At 44.6% G+C, this 19326-nt stretch overlaps 1 protein-coding gene across 2 annotated transcripts in view; it reads left to right on the top strand.

Moving 5' to 3' along the window:
- Positions 1-10353: 10353 nt before the first annotated feature.
- SLCO3A1 (solute carrier organic anion transporter family member 3A1) overlaps positions 10354-19326 on the top strand; it is a 140969-nt gene continuing 131996 nt past the window's right edge. The window contains exons 1-2 of one of the 2 annotated variants that reach the window (XM_086757445.1): positions 10354-10676; positions 11936-12099. In XM_086757445.1, the coding sequence (XP_086613571.1) occupies positions 11980-12099 (120 nt within the window). In that variant the 5' untranslated portion in view covers positions 10354-10676; positions 11936-11979. Of the gene's footprint in view, positions 10677-11935; positions 12100-14521; positions 14851-19326 lie in introns of those variants that run through there. The other variant, XM_086757444.1, reaches the window with a different exon arrangement.

Genomic DNA, 19326 nt, shown 5'->3' with positions numbered 1-19326 from the left:
CCTCTGACAAACATCAGAGGCACACGCACCAACACAGTGCGTTTCGCCAGTGCGTACCTCCCGGAGGAGCAACGTCGGAGGAGATAAATAAGACATGTAATTTCTTGTCAGGCTGTTGCATTTCCCACCGCTCATTTTAACAATTACACTTTGTGACTTTTTTTTTTTTTATTAAACAACTGAAAAGAATAGATTCTTGTAATGTAGGAAGAAAAATTGCCTGGAGAAATGAAACATACCCAGACTTAATTTTCTCTCTTGCGCTTTTTGAGGTGTTTGCAGTGAATGTGTTTTCAGTACAGCAGCCAATAGTAAGACCTGTGGTTTTGGCACTTCTTTGCCACACTCACCTTTTTAGCAGCCAATTTCTTTACAGTCAAAGCCAGGCAGAATAAAAGGGCCCATCCAAGCCCTGGCTTTGATTTTTGCTGTTAAAAGAGAGGGCACAATGCTTTCCCCCTGAAGTCAGTGGAAAAACTGCCATAGATTACAACAGGAATAGTTAGAATCCCGTAATTATTTAATATGCAGCTTTCTCTAAATCTTATTTTTAAAGCAATTAATGAAAGAAGTGATTGCTCTTTACTGAGCGGTGTCCCAGTGAGAATTATAATCAATGCTTCTTCCGAGTGCTTCTTTGCACTGCTATCTGTGCAATTAGAGGCTTCTTCTGGAGAAAGATTACGCAAACACAATTTTATTTCTCATTATTAATTATTTTTCAGAGAAGGCCAAGTTTTAAGAGCATGTCTGGACTTACAGCTTCAGTACTGGAGTTGCTCTTGTAAAGAACAGGCTGGAATACACACACTCAAGGAGCACACACGCTGAATACCTCAGCTCTTCTCTTTGCTTTTAAGACCAGAAGGTTGTACGTAAAACACACTCCAGTATTCATGACTACAACTTCAATGCTTTTTTAAACAGCGATGATTCTGAACTCAAGATCAACCTCTTGTAAACAGCTAATAGGATCAATCTGAAATCCTATTTGTTTGCTCAACTGAGGCACCTTTGAAATCAAAATAAAACTCTGGGGAAAAAACCAGACTGTCATTGAAGACCAAATAGGGAATGATGCAACTGAAAAACAGACACTGACACAGGCATCAGCCTGCCCCTATAAACATCTGTGTTTAACTCCTATTCAACAAGATGTAACATGGTACCACAGTGACAGAGATTATTGAAATTGCCAGTGATAGATTTGTCTGGTTTGGTGCTGAGCACGTGTTAAAAACGGGGAAGATTGGGAAGGGAGATAGGACAGGGGGAATAAAGGCTTTTGCTCCACATGATATGCACAAGAGTCATTAAAAATGCATCTAGCTATACCTGGAATATTTCGCTTGTGAGGGATAGAAATACAATCCCTTTGAAACAACTACAACAGTTTTGTTGGGGGTATTTTTGCCAGGCAGATCCCACTTCCCAAATCTTCCCATGTACAGCTCTTTCTGCTAGAGTCGGTGTCCAGGCAGAGCAGGTCTCTCACGGCAGGGACAGGATGGCACAGGACCTCAAGGAGGCGACTGCTGCTCCATCAATTGAGCACATTGATAAACTTGAAGAAAGACTTGCAGGAGTAAGTGCTCCACTGCTACTGAGTTCCAGGGTGATTTTCTGAGGCAACATCTAGGTTATGAACATGAAAATATGGCACTCCAGACTCTCAGCCGTCTGAACGAGGCCGATGGTGAATGCTCATTTCTCAGATTTCTCACCAGGGTGAGTATTGATTTCATTTCTCACACTACACTAGTCACTTGACCAAGCTGCAATCCGATGTTTAATGTGTTAGTCACACTGGCTTGTGGGGAACTGTGCTCTGCAGTCTATCAAACGGCGACCTTTATGGCTGGCATAGTCTTAATCATGATAGAAAAGGCTGGTACGGAGGTATTCGTATCATTATTTCCAGCACTAGGCAATGGGATAGTTGAAGGAACGCTAAGATATGAGTAGAGCGGCACTTACTGTCCCCTGTGGATGAATGTGGTGATTTGTTTTGTAGTTTAATTTTCTTTTCTAAGGACAAGGAGAAAAAGTTGGCTGGATATGCAGCTGAGAGGAGGTAAATGCACTGTTTTAGTTGAAGGAGTGCTCAGAATAGAGGCATCAAGGCTGAAATTCCTCACATTAACTGCTCGTACAGCTTTTCCTAGCATCCTCATTCCCCTCCAAAAGCACTGAGCAGAGAGTTTGTACTTCAAAATGAGGGATGAGCCAGTGACATCCTGAAGTCTTGTAAAAGCTTCATGTTTGTTAAGCTCAATACGGAAGATGCTTAAATACTCTAGCAGCATACAGACATTAAAAACGACCAGGAGAACCTAGCCCACAGGAGTTTGTAATGTTAGATGCTGGCCTGACCTATGAGCTGAAAGGTCTCTGCTCCCATGAGGAGCCCCAATAGCACGAACTGTATTCTTCACGGAGATCGATCTCACAGCTCAATATCCTCCCCACTCTCCATAACAAATAAATGAAGGAGGTCAGTATTTCTTAATTCTAATTTTGCCATTTGCTAGCCTTCCTTGTAATTTTTTTACCTCTTTCCACCTTCCAGACTGTCCCTCCTTTCTATAAACATTATCACCTTTCCAAAACATTTTCCAGTTGTTACATGAGCTGTATCAACATCCCCCAGAAGAGTAAGAAGCTGTGATTTATGGTGAGATCCTCCCCACTGTGAGGGGTTAACCTGAACCTTACGTGGTACTCAAGCTCCCAGGCTGACCCTCAGTGAAAATTAATAGTTTATATCTGTTTAATATTCCTTTCCAGTACATTGTCAGATCCTTTCATCTGTGTTTAAACGGATCAGTGGTTTTCGTCTTCAGTGTTTCCTCGTTCCTCTTTTGTTTTTCACTAATCCTTTGCCGTTTGCAGGTGGTTTTAAAATCATAGAAGAAAGTCCTTTTGTTCATTGCTTTTATTTTTATTTCTTAAGATTCCTACAAAGTTGGAGGAAAAGGACACTCACTACATTAATGGATCAATGTTACCTTGCTCCAACTAAAAAATGGATCACATCTATACATTTTATGAGTTACATTACAGATGTGGCAACGTCATCCTTTGCAGCTAATCAGAATATCTCAATTGGGCACGGATTTCCCAAACACATGTATCAGTATTATTTGTCATGCAAGTCATTAATTTAAAACTGACGCATCTGTTACAATCATTGGTGCTCGAGATGGAAAAGATCCATAGGGAGGCTTTCAGCTTTCCATTTAGTGCTAAAGCGGAACGGAACTCTATCAGATGTATTATTATTGTCATTATTATTTAATAGCCTCCTCTGCCTCCCCTGCGCACTAGCCACTTAACAGAAAACACGAGTACAGACCTCGTCTCGGATTGCTTGCCATCCGAGTGATGGCCTCGACATCCAAGTGACAACAAAAACTTATCACACAGGGAATGGCCAGGCTCCGCTTGGCATGGCTGTGCGGGTGCTCAGGAGAGGCACGCCAGCTCGCTGGCGGACACAGAGGGATTTGGGGTTGTTTTCGCTGTTGAAGGGTAAACATGATGGCACAGCTGTGAGTTTTTAAGAATGGCATGATGGCAAAAAAATTCAAGGAGTGTATTTGAGCACTGGTACTTTATTAGCATGGACACCAAAGGGTGCTAGAAAGAAAGAAGTATAATGCGACGTATTGCAGATGTTAAATAACAGAGATACGATAGACGAACCAAACTGCTGCTGTAAATTCCCTCTTTCAGACCGGGTTCAGATACTCTGCAAACATTGGGCACTATGTCTTGCGTGTCCTCAGGCTTCTATTAGTCATGCTTCCAAGCTCAGGAACTTCTTTATTTCAGCAGTGCTCATGACATCTCCAGCTTGAAGACTGTCCTTGTGCTGTTTCCGCAGGACTCACATGCCTGACTTCCAAAAAAAATGAGCTTGGCAGCCAAGGCTGGGACCTACTTATCTTTAGGAATGCACTTTCTTCATTGTGCTTTGCAGGTTACAGAACTGCAGAGATACTGAGTTTCCAAGAAAACCCCATGTATGTTAACCTTGGGCAAAGGCAGAGGATGTTCTTTGTGCTTCCAGATGATGGTCACATTCATCATCCAGCCGAGCTTTCCTCAGAAAAGCATATTTTGAACTTGTTCAGATCTTAATGAGTCATCTATGAACCATCAAATATTTCACATTCTATATGGAGCACTTGAGTTTCCTAAATGACACCATCAGCTGGGGGGACTGCAAACATCGTAAATAATCTCTGCGGTTTAATGAGTTACCGTACCAGGAAAGGCTCATCTCCCAGGTAATGAGTCACAGCTTCACTTTGTTGTAGACCAGCTGAGACACTTGATGTACTGTGAGGGCTACCTGTATTAAAACTAATCAGAGGCTATCGAGGAAACTCAAACAGATCCAACCCACCACAATTTAATCTCCCCAGAAATAAAATGTACTCATAAATCAGGGCAAGCATGTAAATGTGCCCCTCTAATGCTTCTATTAGGAAAACTAAAACCACAGAAAGCTCAGTAGGATGTGAAAACTATGGTAATGTCGGCAGTATTAGACTAATTCATAACACACAAGGAGCTTTAAGATTACAGCTGGCTAATTGGACAGGACAGAGAAAGCAATTTGACAAAAATGTTGATGTCTCAATTTCTATTCTGAAACTTAAAATGGACATATTTTTACATTTTTATTGAAGTTCCAGATAAGCACAGAGAAAAAGATAGATAAAAGGTATTAAAATCTACTAAAATCTTCATCATAGTTTTTATGTACTGAAAGAAGAATTCTGATAGAAAATCAAGTAAACAAAATATACTGCTTTTAGTAAAAAATTACATTAAAAGTAGAGTTTCACAGAATTATGCATATTTATTATGGGGAAAGCATCTCCCTTACTAAAAAGCAACAGTAAGAGAAATGATAGAAACACTTTGATATCGAGCTATTCTCAAGCGAATAGTTCATTGGCTATTCAGCTTGATCAAGAAAAGGTATGTTGATACAATGGAATGACTGCACTGAAAATCACCCTCTTGAATGGTCATTATCTGACCATGTTGTCCAGGTAGTAAATGAATATCCACGTAGAGGAGAGTGGAGACTCAGACTTTGTACTTGGGAGAGTGGCACCTCTAGAACTTCAGTCCACGACACATCAGTTCAGCACTGCTGCGATTTATGTAAGTCAACAAAGTTGAATATTGTCAAACTTTTTTTTTCTTTTTTTTTTTTAAGACCTTGATTCTCATCCCGTTAGCAGATGTACAGCTTCAGTGCTCTGTTCCAGAACTGCATTTTTTCTTTGGTGCTAACAGAGGAAAGAATCAAGATCCTTCTCCTTGTCAGAAAATTAATTATATAAGTCCACATGGAAGAAGCTATGCAAGAAAGTTTTGTATAAGTACACTTGCTGTCTTAAGATGTCGTACTCCATTTTGCTTCAATGTGATATGCACAGACTATTAATAATAGCAAATGATTGCATTTAGGACAAAAATTCAAGGAAATAACATGTAACAAAATCTGCATTCAAAGCCATCTCTCAGCTTCCACATACTGGCCATAAATCACTGAAGAGACATTTTTGATTGATTTACAAGGAGATTTTTGTATTACCATAGATATAGAAAAATAACAGTCGCCTTCTGAACAACTGTCCTTTATCCTAATTATGCAGCTAAACATATCCTTGGTAATTGATAGGATGTTTTCAGAAAAAAAAAAAAAGACTTTGAAAGTCAGAAAGGAAGCTAAGGTAGAGGTGCAAAGGTTGATACTGGATGATACTTACAAGTGGGTGTTGTTATTCACATATTTCTCAGGTGGACCAGAAGAAGAAATTACACTGCAGGACAATATGAGAGCTAAAGTAGGCAATGGGACACAGTTTCCATCCTTGTGGTGCCAACATTTGTTGTGATGGCTTTATGGCATCAAAGCCCACTGAGGCCCAGGGGAGTATCTCTGAAAACAACGCCTCAAGGTCATTTCTTTCATGGGATTAGGTGCTGTCTGTGACTTTATTGCATAAGTACATATGGTTTCCTCTGGGAAAATGAACAGTTTCAGTGAGGGGGGTGAATCCCACCTCTTGATGGGATTTTTGTGTCCCATTTTGTGTATAAGAAGCTGGGACCAGTTTCTTAATCTATAGGGGAGGGAAATTTAACTGAGTTGTGAGAGATTATTTATATTTTAACCCATTTGAACTGGCCATGTCGTTCTCTGCTGTGAGATAACAATTAACACCCAAACCTTCACTGCTGCACCCCCAACATTAGCAGAATGTCATTCTTGGCTTATGGACAACTCTTCACACTTTGAAAACGTAGGAGAGAGAAGCTGTGGCTGTTTCCCCATGAAAACTAACTGCTGAGTGCTCACCTGCAGGTCACTCTACCCAAACAGCAAACGTTCTCGTGAGAGCTTGCAGGATATTTCCTGTAACCCAATTATTTTCTTTTTAAAATAGCAATGAAAAGTGGAGCAGGAATATAACTTTGTTAAGAAACTGTCAGGCTTTTCCTCTCCTTGTTGCTGCTCTTCATTTGGCTCCATTTTCTCCATGCTCAATAACTGCTCTGAAATCGGTGTCAGATGAGGCTGTGTTTGAGAAGCATCAAGATAACAAGCTCACAAATCTCCTTTAATAACACCTTCTTCTCTCATATCATGCCTTTTCGGCGGGGGGGAGGGGGAAGGTCATAGGAGAGTTGTTCTGTTACAGCAACCAAAAACGTGGGCTCTGCTGGCTTTACAGTAAGCAAATTAATTGGGCGTTTCTCCCTCATGGCCTTGCTTATTTCAAGGTCAAGTAGAGTGACTCTTTGCTGCCTTACTGAGGCGCTATCAAGTGCCTTGTTTTTATTCTTTGACCTTTCATCACGTTGCCCTGTTTTCATACGGGAGGTCAGCCCAAGAGCAAGTGAATTCTCTTTATCTTCCACTGACTCATCTGAGTTCCAGCGAGGTCAACAACTCCCCTCTCTCCCGCATTCCTCTGTCCTGCATTTTTAACATTGCTTTAGAGATAGTAGACTCCTTCGTACCAAACAGTGTAAGGGTTCTTCATCAGAGGAAGTTCCTGCTGCTAAGGCCTTAAGGATGAAAAAGAGGTAGCGAGACTGGACGCAGCTTGCCTACAGATCCTCAGGAAATCCTCAGGCAGGTCTTCAGCCAGTCTATTGCAGTGACTTCAGGAAAGGTTCCCTTCGTGCCAGATTGAAGTGTTTATACCAGATAACCATTGCCTTAACTGCCAGTTAGTGTACTCAGACATTATTTATTACAACAGGATGTGACAGATGTTTCAGTTTTAAATGCTTTCACAGACCCAGAGTAATTTAGGGATCCTGTTGATTTTAAAAACTGAACCAATAAGCCACAGTAAGGGTTAATCAATGTTCTCCAGAAATCCAACTCCTCTCTTAGAATTCCTACTTGCTTTCTTTAGCCTGTGTGCAAACCTTTTGAGGACCAGAGGCTGTCAAGAATGCTGGAAGTCAATTATTACAGGCTCTTACAGTAGAGTACTAGACAGAAGAAAAAAATTAATTTTGGCAAAAATGCTCACTATATACTCATGTTGCTGCCAGTTTTCAAAAACATATTGTTGCTTATTCATATGAACACAAAAGATAACTATTCAACTCGGGACTATCTGTCCAGTGAAAAGGAGTGTGACTGGCTTCGTGGTACCTGAAGGCACTGGTATAGCGCAGGTGACAATAGGGTGTTCTTTTATATCAAGCCAGCTCAACTGAAATGACATAAATGTATAAGGTAACACCAACAATGCTGTTAGTTACTGCTCAGGAGAAGCTATTGAATTGAACTGGAATCAGGCGTCAGTGGAAGGGGTGAGAGAATTCAGTTCTGGCCAAAAAAGAGGCAATAAAAGGCTGGTTTATGGGAGCCGTTTTTGTTTTGAGAAGCTGTTGTGCAACATCACAACACTGAGAGCGCAGTCCCTCCCTTTTCCATCTGTCCTGGTCCTTCTTTGTGTTTGCTAAGTGTCTTGATTCTTTCACTGATAGCATAGGACACTATTTTAATTGTCATCTGCTCACTATTTACCTTCAAACTGTCCCATGAACTCCTTTACCTTAGCTTGACAGAAGTAACATCTTCCACAGTGGCACATGGCAGGTCTTTCGTCTGCCACTACAGCGTGTGTTACAGATACTCCAGTGCTACAAACTCACCATAAAATCACACAGGAAAGTCACTTCCATTGGAAAGATCCAGCTAATCCAGCAAAGCCCTAAGCCAGGTTTTTACCAGCTCAGAGATGTTAGTAAAATCTATTCTGCAAAGAGATACACCAGTGATCTCAAGAAACTCAGGACCTAGTATCATGAAACAGATACTTGCTGCACATAACATCCAGAGAAAAAAAAATATGACTCTGTTGAATAAAGCAAGCACGAATGGCAGACTGAAAGCACTCATGCAAAAGTGCGAGATCCACAGAGAATAGAGTCACGGCCAGTAAACAAAAGGCTCGACGGGAAGTCGGTCTGAGCACACACGGCTAGATTTCAAGATGCCATTGAGTAGCTCTGTAAACAATTTCTTTATTAAGGAGACAGTTTGATTTACAAGTATTGGGTCCGTCAAGTTATCACCCAGCAAGAAGCGTCAGGGCACAACTGTTCAGTGTCTGGCTGGAGCTCCACTCCTTACGAAGCAAGTGCTTACAGCTCCCTCGGTCCAAAGAATTTTACAAACTTTCCTATAAAAGCTCTGTGCATTTTGCTATTAAAGGAAGTTACTTACGAGGTGGAAAGTGGTGGTTTTTTGACAACATCCAGAACAGAGAAGGAACTGAATTGTGTCCAGCGAGCACAGAAAGATGAAGTAAGAAATCCCAGGAATGAATTTTGGGCTGACCCACTAAGACTAATGCTCAGAGTCGGACAGAAGTGTCCGTGTGTCACTGGCAACTATGACTGGGTGAGAGCTTGCCGTGACTTCCTACACAAAAGGTGGCACTATCACTCCTTGTACCACCCCACCACCTGGAAGATGAATTCTTACTGACTCCAGGGAACATTGCCTTCTGCTGCATCATCAGCCATGGATGAATCTGGCCAAGAATATTTTCCAGAGTGTGACAGCGGCAGGAAAGCAGAACATTGGTAATAAGGTGTTCCTACCACGACTATCTTAGTTGATTCATAAATGCACATCAATTTGTAAAATACAAAGAGATGACATTCCCTTTTTTATTTTTTTTATTTACTAAATAGAATTATCTTCTAGAATTAGAGCTTCAAGGTCTCATCCTTACAATAAAAAAAAAATTAAGTATTTTTGTTGTATTTTGACTCATAGTTAGGACAATCATTGCTTTATGAGACGAGATGCTGATTAACAGTCAAGAAAGTGGTAGTCTATTGTCCAGTAATTTGCTTTCATTTTCTGATCCTGCAAATTAACTTTCCTACTAAATGAGGCGTTAGGCTGATGTCAATATTTGCAGGTACTCCACAATTATACTGTGTTTGCTAAATCACGCTGCTTTAATTCAAAAGTCATTCCGATTTCCATTTAGATCATGATCCTGCTGGGTGCCTAGTTCTCCTGTCAAAGTGCCGCATGCCCTCAGGTCTCATGGAGTCAATAGCATTAGCCATTACTCAGCTTCCCTCAGATCTGAGTCTCATTTATTTAGGAAGGCCATAATTAGGGGTTAGGAGCCAGATTTGTGCAATACGGATTGTAGACAAGTCATCCAGTTCTTGCATTTGAGAATCTCCTCTCTTTTTAAACTGTTTTCGTAGTGGGAGATTTCAGGGTAAACCTGCACTTCGTGTTAAACTAATGTGTCTTAATTTTCTGCCATTTTTAGCTTCAGTGAGGTGTTCTCCAGCCTTTCATCATCTGGGGGAAGGAACAGCTATCTAATCAGCTTGTCTGAAGGAAATGCCTTTTTAATGAGTCCAAGTCTCCAGCAGGACTCAAAATAGCACGGCAGTAAAGTCAGAAGTGTTTATGGAAAGAAATTGCATTAAAACTGTTAGCACTGTGGTATCTTGGAAATGACAGCTGCTGAGACATCCACAAGCTGTCCCAGTCTCAACCCTCCTTGCTGCCATACACCCTTGGCGGATGTGCATGCTTATACTCCAGTTCTACACTGGTAGATGACCAAAACCCTTTCCTGTCACCTCCCTCCTGTACCAGCTGATCCGTAGGGTTTTGCACCAGAGAATCACAGAACAGAATTTCAAAACCACCCCAAGGAAAAGCCTCTTGGCTGGAGTCCTGGGATTTCTTATTTATTTATGTGTTCTTCCTTTCTCTTAGAGCATATCTGAGGTTATTTCTCATTTTCTTAATATGTAAGCCTTCCCTCAGATAAATGCACCGAGCAGGACCAGCCGGGGTGCGGATCCGGTGCCGAGGAGACATGACTTATGCCACATGCAAATCCATTTTGGCAGCGCAGGAGCTTTCCTTTCATCCAAATGGCTTAAAGCAAATGAAAACTGACCTCAACGTGGCTGCACTATCCTGGAAAGAAACCCAAATGGGTGTAGTCTGAGAGTGCTATCTGTACAATTACACCAGATTTGGCACCCAGGGGCACAGGACAGAGGACACAGGATGCTGCACAAACTCTTGTTATAAAACCACAGCTATGGGGAAGGGTGAGGAGGCAGACACTTGGGTGAGTATCAAACTCTAATAGCTGCTCCTCGCCTAGAGCAGTGTAAAGCAGAGCAATAAAATACACAGCGGCCCTGTGGAAAATGTCCAGAGAAGTGCGGTGAGCAGTTTTGGTGAGAGAAGATAACAGTTATGGTTGCAGCACCGCTTTTGCTGGATTTTTTTTTTTAAATACACACCACAGGACCAATACGATACGTCTCCTGTGAGACCATTGTCTCCTCTTAGCACCTGTCCTTCTTTTTCTCAGCGGCAACCTCAGCAAGAACAGGTAGGATGGGTGCCCAGTGCTGCTCCAGTGCTGGATGAGGCACACATTAGCTCCCTGGACTGTAAAATATGTCCGGAAGGTTTGGGAATATGATTCCAACAGCAATTGTAGAGATGCCTAATGACACAGATCAGCTGCTTGCCTTGGCACATTTCACAGAAGGGGTTTCCACCAGCTCTGCTTAAGGAAAATCATCCTCTACTGTTCCTCCTCCTGTTACCAACACTGCTGATGGTTAAGCTTAGATTTTATGCTTGCACTTTTGCCCCTTAAGGTGTAAGATACCAGTCCAGTGCTTCCCTAAGGTCCTCACCCTTCATAGCTCTACCTCAGTTCTTCTTCCATGCCAGCCATAAACCCCATGGGCACTCATTCTAGACATGGATGAAAAAAAGTTATGCCTGTCTAGTATCAAAACACAGGACTGCATGGCTGATTTTCAATAAGATTAACCAGAAACAGAAGGAAAAAAAAAAAAGAACTACAGCAAAAAATGGTTTTAGGATGGTGACAGATGAAGAAAACTCCAGCTGCTAAGGTTACCCAAAGGTAACCGTTGACACAAGCCCACAGGTACTCAGCAAGAAGACGTCTGGCAGGCAAGATGTAGTGAGACTGTCTTGGGGGAGCTGACTCCTTAAAGACTGCAGCGTCCAAATTTATTCATGGCAGAACATTGCCTCACAGCTATGAATGTTCAAGGGCTTATAAAAACCTGACAAACTATCTGCAAGAAATTTAATACAAATTATTGTGGGGGAAAAGGTTCCTAAAGCTTGCTTTGGTTGGGGAAATAGCTGAGAATTGTGTTGGCAAAACTACTGAGCCCTGAGGAAAAGGGACTATTCCAGCTACAAAGTCCCTTTTCATTCTAGGCTAATGATAATCCAAGAACATTAGTATTCCACACATTAGTAGTTAAAGCGGGGTCAATTTAGACCAGAAAAACTGTTTGTGTGTAACAATAATTAACTATTAAATCCAAACAGGTCACTCATCCATCCCTGAAGCACTCTACCGAGATCTCTCAGGAATGTGCTCTGTTGAAAGGTGGCAGAAAGCAAACTCAGGTCTACTGATGCACTTGAGCGGACATGCAAGACCCTCATTCTTTCTTTCAGCAGAGCAAGCCAGGAGAATTTTTCTAAAGGAAGTAAGTGCAAGTACACAACAAAAAAAAAAACAGAGAAAAAAAATCCAGTCATCCCATCTCTTCTGGACAGAAGTTTAACTGATAATTGTATTCTGCTGCAATTAACTAACCAACGAGATGTTTCAGATAATTAGTATTAAAGTCAAATTTTTCTAGCAGCTGTTTTCCTTGTGACAGACAAGCAGTATATCTGCTTCCTCAGCCTGCACAAACTCTTCCAACAGGATGTCTAAGACGTGACCAAGACATGTGAAGGCACTTCCATATACTATATATATATTCAGGAGCTTTAAAGCATCAACTTGAATATTGGTAACTGTGGTATCACCTGCAGAAATTCACCTGGGTCTCCAGATACTCACTTGGTGAGTTATATGTGTTTTCAGACCTTTGCTGCCTTTAGCAACCAACCTAGAGCAGGTGAAAGCTAACTGGCAAGATCAGTATGCCCCCCCATATTTTTTTTTTCAGGGAATTTTAAGACTTGCCCTGCCATAATCCTACATGCTCAAATGTTTTAAGAGACAACTCTCCATTTTCACTTACTGAAAAGTCTGTTAGATTGACCATCCTGTTTATAACGCACTACAGCATCCATCTGGAGCAAAGCATCTGTCTAGCCACACTAATTGAATTAGTCTGCGAATGTACCCATCTAGAGACAGAGACCTCTCTAGCTTTTATAGCAGAGGTCCCTAAATAAACATGCAGGGAAGGACATGAGCGCTTTTCTAGTCTAAAGAGATTTCAAGAAAATGAGATTTTTTTTTGTTTTCTTTTGGTGGAAGAACCAGTTTTTCCTGGACGGAAAACAAACACTTTAGAAAGTAGCAGAACCCTTTAAGGATGAGCCAGTTTTTCACGACTGCATGCAAAATCCTTGGCATTTGAGGCCTCAGGTAGCTTCTAACGTGCATGTTGTGAGGCACACAATATCTGAAAGATTGCTATGTATCTCATAAAACTGAGACCACTCAGCTACAAGCACCAGATTGTCCTCCCAACTAATTGTTTGATAACGCTGCCTCCAGCCATCAGTGTTGGAGAACATGTCCCTGGGGTAGACGGGACTACTGAGGCCTGTTGATATGGCCCAGACCTGCTGGAAAAGCTGTGGTGTGGCAAAGTTCAGCACGGGAGGGAGCTGTTGGCAGCTGATGAGCAAAGGGCAACAGCTGAGTGTGGCAGGGCTCGGGCATTTCTTCCTGGGAATGGTCTGCAGTGACAACGTGCATCAGCTGGGCTTAGTGAAGACTTGTCAACTTACATGGAGGCTCTGCTCAAGATTAATTTTCAGCATCATTTTATTAAAGGTACTCACATAAAAGAAGGTTAAAATAAAAAGCCTCCAGACAATAGTGATATTTGGGGAGAAGAGACTCAAAAAGGGTGCTGGGGGAAAAAGGGGCTCATTTAAAATGTCAGTGCTATTGAATTCCTGGTGATGACTGGCTTATGCCTTGAAAATTAGAATGTCCTTAAGTTCCATTTTCAAAGGTATCTTCCCAGGTATTCAGGAGTTTTGAAGCCTCAACAGCCTTTGGAAATTAAATTTAGGGTCCAAATCACACAGTCATTTTTGAAAAATGTAACCTCTGTTTCCACAGAAAACTGGTCCTCCCGAAGGCCACAGACATCCCAGCACTAAATGCATCAAATATTTAGACGTCCACGTAACTGGAAGTCTACTAACACAGGGAAGTAAGGCAGCAGCCCCCAGTGTGGACCCAGAAGTGAACTGGGAAGGTGTGCTCGAGAAGCAAAGCAGATCAGGTTCTGCTATTACGCCAACAAGGAATGTGATCTGTAAGAGTAGAAGTGATGATTAGTGGTTTTTAAAAGAAGATATCTCTTGAAATTAGAACTCAAGGCAGGGGTGACAACAAAAGGCACCATCAGCAAAACACGAAGTCCGGGCCCCAGAGCAAAAGCTCGCCCGCGCTGCAGCGGCGCTGACACGCGTGACACTGCCGTTTATTGTTTTGAACATGCAATTTTGGTATCGCCTTCCCTTCGCCCTTTGGAAAGGTGCACTTACAAGGGGCTGAAATCAGGGCGCCCAAGCCGGGGGACGCCAGGGAGGAGATGGGGGTCTGGCCCATTTGGGGGCTGTTTGCCCTCAGCCTGCGTGTGAAACTTTCAGCCCCATGCGGGAGCCTCCTCCGCTTGCGAGCTGCGGCCCCCGGCCCCGCACTGGGGGGAGCGGAGGGGGAGGGATGTTGCGGGGCTCCACTCTCCTCCCCCGCGTATCCCGGGACGGGGCCGCCCCGCCCGCCGCGGAGCCTCCGCCGGCGCCAGCCCCGCGCTTTCCCCCGCCCCTCGCCGGCGGGGGCGCGGATCCGGCCTGCGCGGGGCTGGCGGAGAGAGGGAGCGCGGCGGGGCGAGGGGAGGGGAGAAGAACGGAGGAGGCGGCGGCGGCGAGCTGGCCATGGCAGCAGCCCGCGGGCGGAGAGGCAGCCGCCGCGGGCTGCCGCTGTGATTGGCACCCCGAGGAGGAGGAGGAGGAGGAGGAAGGCGCGGAGCAGCCGCGGGGCCCGCCATCCCGCGGCGGCGGTGCCCGGGAGGATGCCGGGGAAGCGGGGCTCGGCGGGCGGCGGTGGCGGCGGTGGCGGCGGCAGCGAGCTCCCCGGGGCCGGCGCGGCGCGGCCGCGGAGGCGGCGGAGGAAGGTGTCCTGCTTCTCCAGCATCCAGCTTTTCCTGGTGTCCGAGTGCGCCCTGATGCTGGCCCAGGGCACGGTGGGAGCCTACCTGGTGAGTGGGGGTCCGCGCTACCGGCTCCGCGGCGGGGGATGCGCCGGCAGAAGTTTCCTGGGTGGGCAGCCCCCCACCCCTCAGCTCCCTTCCCCGGGGTGGGTTTTTACAACAGCCCAGCGTTTCTCGGCTCAAATGACTCAGCAGCGCTGGGGTTTGTTGGTTTTATTTTTCACCCTTCTACCGTCCCCTCCTGCATGTCCGGCGGGAACTTCTGTAACCGGTCCCCCGGGCTCCCGCAGCCCCGGTGCGCGGCTGGGCGCTGCTGCTGGCCCGGCTCCTCGGCTCAGCGCCAGCCCTTCCAGTTTATACTCGGTAAATACCAATAAAATCGAGCGGGGCATTGACTTCACGCCTCCTGCCTGACTGATTTTCCTTCTCCTCTTCAAGCGAGGCAGCGGTGCGGAGCACAGCGGCCCCGAAAGCCCCGGTGTTAGGTACAGAACCGGCACAGTAAGACCTTGCACTGAATCTGCATCGTGAGATCTGGTGCCAGAAGCAGAACTGTAGTACAAGAGTTGGAAAGATGTCCATACGGCTGTGCAGAGTATATATGCACCCAGAGAGGCAGCCTGTGAAAATGAAATGTGTTTCTTCCAGCAGATGTAAGCCTATAGTTGATTTAAATTCCTCAAAATAGCTTGCTGGATTTGAGAATTATAGTTTCCATGGAAAAGAAATGTATTCATAATCTCAGAGGCTTTTTGAGGCCATACACGTAATGTGTTATACAGCAAGTGTAAGATCTCCGCATTCCGTGCTTGTGTTGGGTATTTCGCGCTGCTCCTCTCTCGCATGCTCTAACTACTTATGCAGATTTGTACTGAACGTGGTCTATAATTTTTCAAGGTATGCGGATAAACTAACCGTTGTTAATATTCCCTGTTAATATGAAATGGAAATTAGCACTCATCTCCATATAATAAAACGTGTAAGTTTCATTTGGAACGCACTTGTAATTCCAAAGGAAACTGCATCACATCTGTTGAGATCAACTCAGTAATTCTATATTCTGGGTGAGTATAGGTGGATATCACGTAATTTGTAGGAGCCAGACAGGGACATGCCTCTTCTACGTGAGTGACACCTTAGTAAGTAAATATATTGTTTCCAGTGAGCTACTTGCAAAATGAACTGTCAGCGTGAATGAGTGTGGGACAATCCTTTGTCAAAGTAGTGGCCAAGGAAGAGCCCATGGAGGTGATGTCACCCAGTGGGCACCAGTAGGCTGGAAATGTATGGATCTGAAAGAGGACTGTATATCCACACACTTCGCTACAGTGTCTTAGCATAGGATCAGCACTCGTAGTCCCTAGCATGGCATGTTCCTCAAACTCCTTTGCATTGCTGTCTCCTCACCAGTGTAGCGTTTCTTCTCCTGTTTTCCCCAACTCTTGCAGCGTGCTTTGTCCTGTGCTCACTCCCTCTCGCACACCCCAGTCCCACTGGCTGGAGACCACGGCTGCCATCGCGGTTCCCAGAGTCCCGACTCCCTGTTCCGAGGGTTTAACTGGACGGAGGGGCTGCTGTCCCTACCCGCTGCCCTTGTCCAGGGCTGCCCAGTGTGACGTCAGGACCCCGTGGCCAGCCGGATCCACAAACAGTAACAGACAACTGGTCAGTGAGGTGGCGGGGCGGGGGAGAAAACTGAACTCAAAACAATCCCCAGCATGCGTAAGCAGCGGCCCAGCTGCACTGGGCAAGTGTTTCTCCATTCCCTGTATAATTTATCTTCCGTCACTGCAAATACCACGCGGCTCTTCGTACAATGAACAGATGCAAATGTTGGAATTGTCTTTGGAGGGTAAATCTGCGCTTAAAGAGAATCGGGACGAGCGCTGTGCTTGCAGGTGTCGGGGCGGGGAGTGAAAGCGGGAGCAGGAGAGATGCTCAGTGGAAAGTGTGGAGGACATAATCGTTTTTGCAGACCATGTGTCCCGTGGGGCCAGGTGCTGTTTTCAGGTGCTGTCTCGGGGGTGAAGTCAGTGGAGGCACTGCGGAGTTGCCCAGGTGTAACTGCAAGTGGATATTCATTTACTCAGGCTCCCGGGATGAGCAGGGGCGGTTGGGCTCGCGGCGGCGTGCCGGGCTGCTCCCCGAGGGACAAATTAGCAGGCGAGACCGAGCGGAGAGCAAACAGAAAGGCAGACAAATAGGGAGAGGCTGCGGAGGACAGCCCCAGTGTGTAGTCCTGGGCAGTTGAATAAACTACTAATTTTAGCCTGTCAGCAGTGAGCGAGTACTGTATTCATACTTCTGCTTTGCTTGGCCACATGTGTGACTTTCCCTAGTTATTTGTAACTCAGGAAGAGAAACCTTTTTTTTTGCCTTATACGGCGACAAGTCGGTTTCCTTGGATTTTATCTCTCTTGTTCTGCACAGGGAGACCACGAGGGCAAAAACTCAGCTTGTTAAGAAAACAGGGCAGGGGCTTGGCTTCCTAGGAGTGATTGAAGAGCTCAGTTTTGATTGGGCTTGGCTTTCATGTCAGTATATTTAGAAGTGGGTATTTTTATTTCTTTTTAGAGATGTAAAAACTTCTTTTTTCCATGCTTTATGTACAATAAACTAGCAGAGCCCACTTGACTGTATGTACAAAGTAGACATTCATTCATTATGTGGTTTTGAAGCAAAGATCATTCACTTTTATTGTTCATAAAACATCGTGCTTGCCAACAGAGCTTTATAAATAATAAATGCTGATAAAAATCTATAAAGTCCAATTCTTTTCCCACAGAACTCAGCAGTGAAAATACCCCAGGATGCCAATAGAGGATGTCTATGGTTAATTAGGACAGTGTCTCTGAGGTTCTTCATGTGAAGTTTTAGGGAGTGTTTGATCAATGTCGCGTTCCAAAATATTTGTCGAGTACTGTGCTTGCTGTTTGCAAAATGCACGTATTCCAAAATGACTTGGTGCCATATCCAGCATAGTTTATGCAAATACAAGCCTGCGCTGCTGCCTTAATTTCTGGGGCTGCTGAATACACCCTATTATTTGCATATTCTTGTAGGGTTTTCTGTATGTGTTTATTTGGCTTCATCTAATTATTCCTGTGTGCTTTTGGAAACTTGAATTTCCCAGCAACTGCAGCGGCAGCGGGGAAAACACTTCTTGGAGCCCGCAGGCGTTCCTGCTGCAGAAGTTACTCAGGGTTTTCGCAGCAACTTTTAAAAGCCCAGATGATTTCCACCCCCGGCTGCTCTCCTGCAGCGTCGGACCGTGGATTAAAGAGCTGAGCGTTACTGGTGCAGATGGCATCAGGAGGGAAAGGCTGGAATATCCGTTTTCCAACCGGAGCCTTGTGCCTTTCAGGCGAATGCAGCAGTGTGATCAGTCATGCCGGCTGTGCAGCGATGAGGATTTCGATAAGGCTGATTCACATACCTTGGCAACACCTCCCTCCCTGTCCCCCACTACCCCTCAACTCCTACATGCATTATATTTTGAAATATTTTAACTGGTAATAACGTTCCAAGTGCTCCCGACGGTTTATTGCCGAGGCATTTCATCACCCTGCCAGTCAAATCCTTTGCCTAGCCAGCGGTGAAATCATTGCTTTAGCAAGAAGGCGAAGAGCTCTGGCTTTGACAGCCACAGTTTGTGGAGCAGGAGCGCAATTTAATTTTCTCTCCCTGGCCTTTAGCCTCAGCTCGCTCGGGTTCAAACTGACCTACTTGCAAGCACCCAACATCTGCCAAAGTCACGGGCTCCTTTACATAAAGGGCAGGCATATGGGAAGCGCGTTGGGAAACGGTTATTTGGTGTGCTCCGGATAGCTGTTTTTACAGAGCTTTACTGAGATGTCTCTGTTTGCTCCGGCTTTGAATGCAGCTATTCATGGGTTTTATCAAGTGATGGAGGATGACTGGCCTGAGCATGAGATGGAAAGGAAAATAATTGGTCCCTCCCAAGGAGGGTGCAGTGATGTTTGCGTGGGAATGAATGCCAGATTGTTTCGTGTTTTGCTGAATGAAAACTTTTGAGCCACGCTTAATGTCCCGGCTAGAGCTTTGCCTGTGCAGCAGTGTTTGACTGCAGCTTGCAAAAGCTCTGTTAACCTATCTGCAGTAAAAACAGGACCTCATAAGTCCAGGTGGGATTGTGTGTGCAGATGTGGTCTCTGAGACAGGCTCCTTCTGTTCAGTTTTATTGCTATTGATGCTGGGGTTAGTAATGAAAATTCTAAAATTCCATATTCAGGAAAAAAAATAAGTATCAAAGATAAATACAGAAGTTAACCATCAAAGGGTTTCTCCTGGATCAAGCACAAATAGTGGTCTTGTGAGATGGACACCAGGGAACTGAGGGATTAAGGGCGGAATTTGGCTCGTGGATTTTGAAGTTGCTTTGGTGTACAACCCTTTCCCCTCCTGTGTTAAATGAGGCAAATGCAGTACCGTTTTCCTGTTACGGAAAGCAGTTGTCTCCTGTTGTAGAGACCCAGACAAACCCTCCTTGAAGTCACTGGAGAG

This window comes from Chlamydotis macqueenii, chromosome 12 (assembly GCF_036417535.1).
Source record: "Chlamydotis macqueenii isolate bChlMac1 chromosome 12, bChlMac1.mat, whole genome shotgun sequence".
NCBI lineage: Eukaryota > Metazoa > Chordata > Aves > Otidiformes > Otididae > Chlamydotis > Chlamydotis macqueenii.
This window is presented reverse-complemented; position numbering and strand designations above follow the sequence as displayed.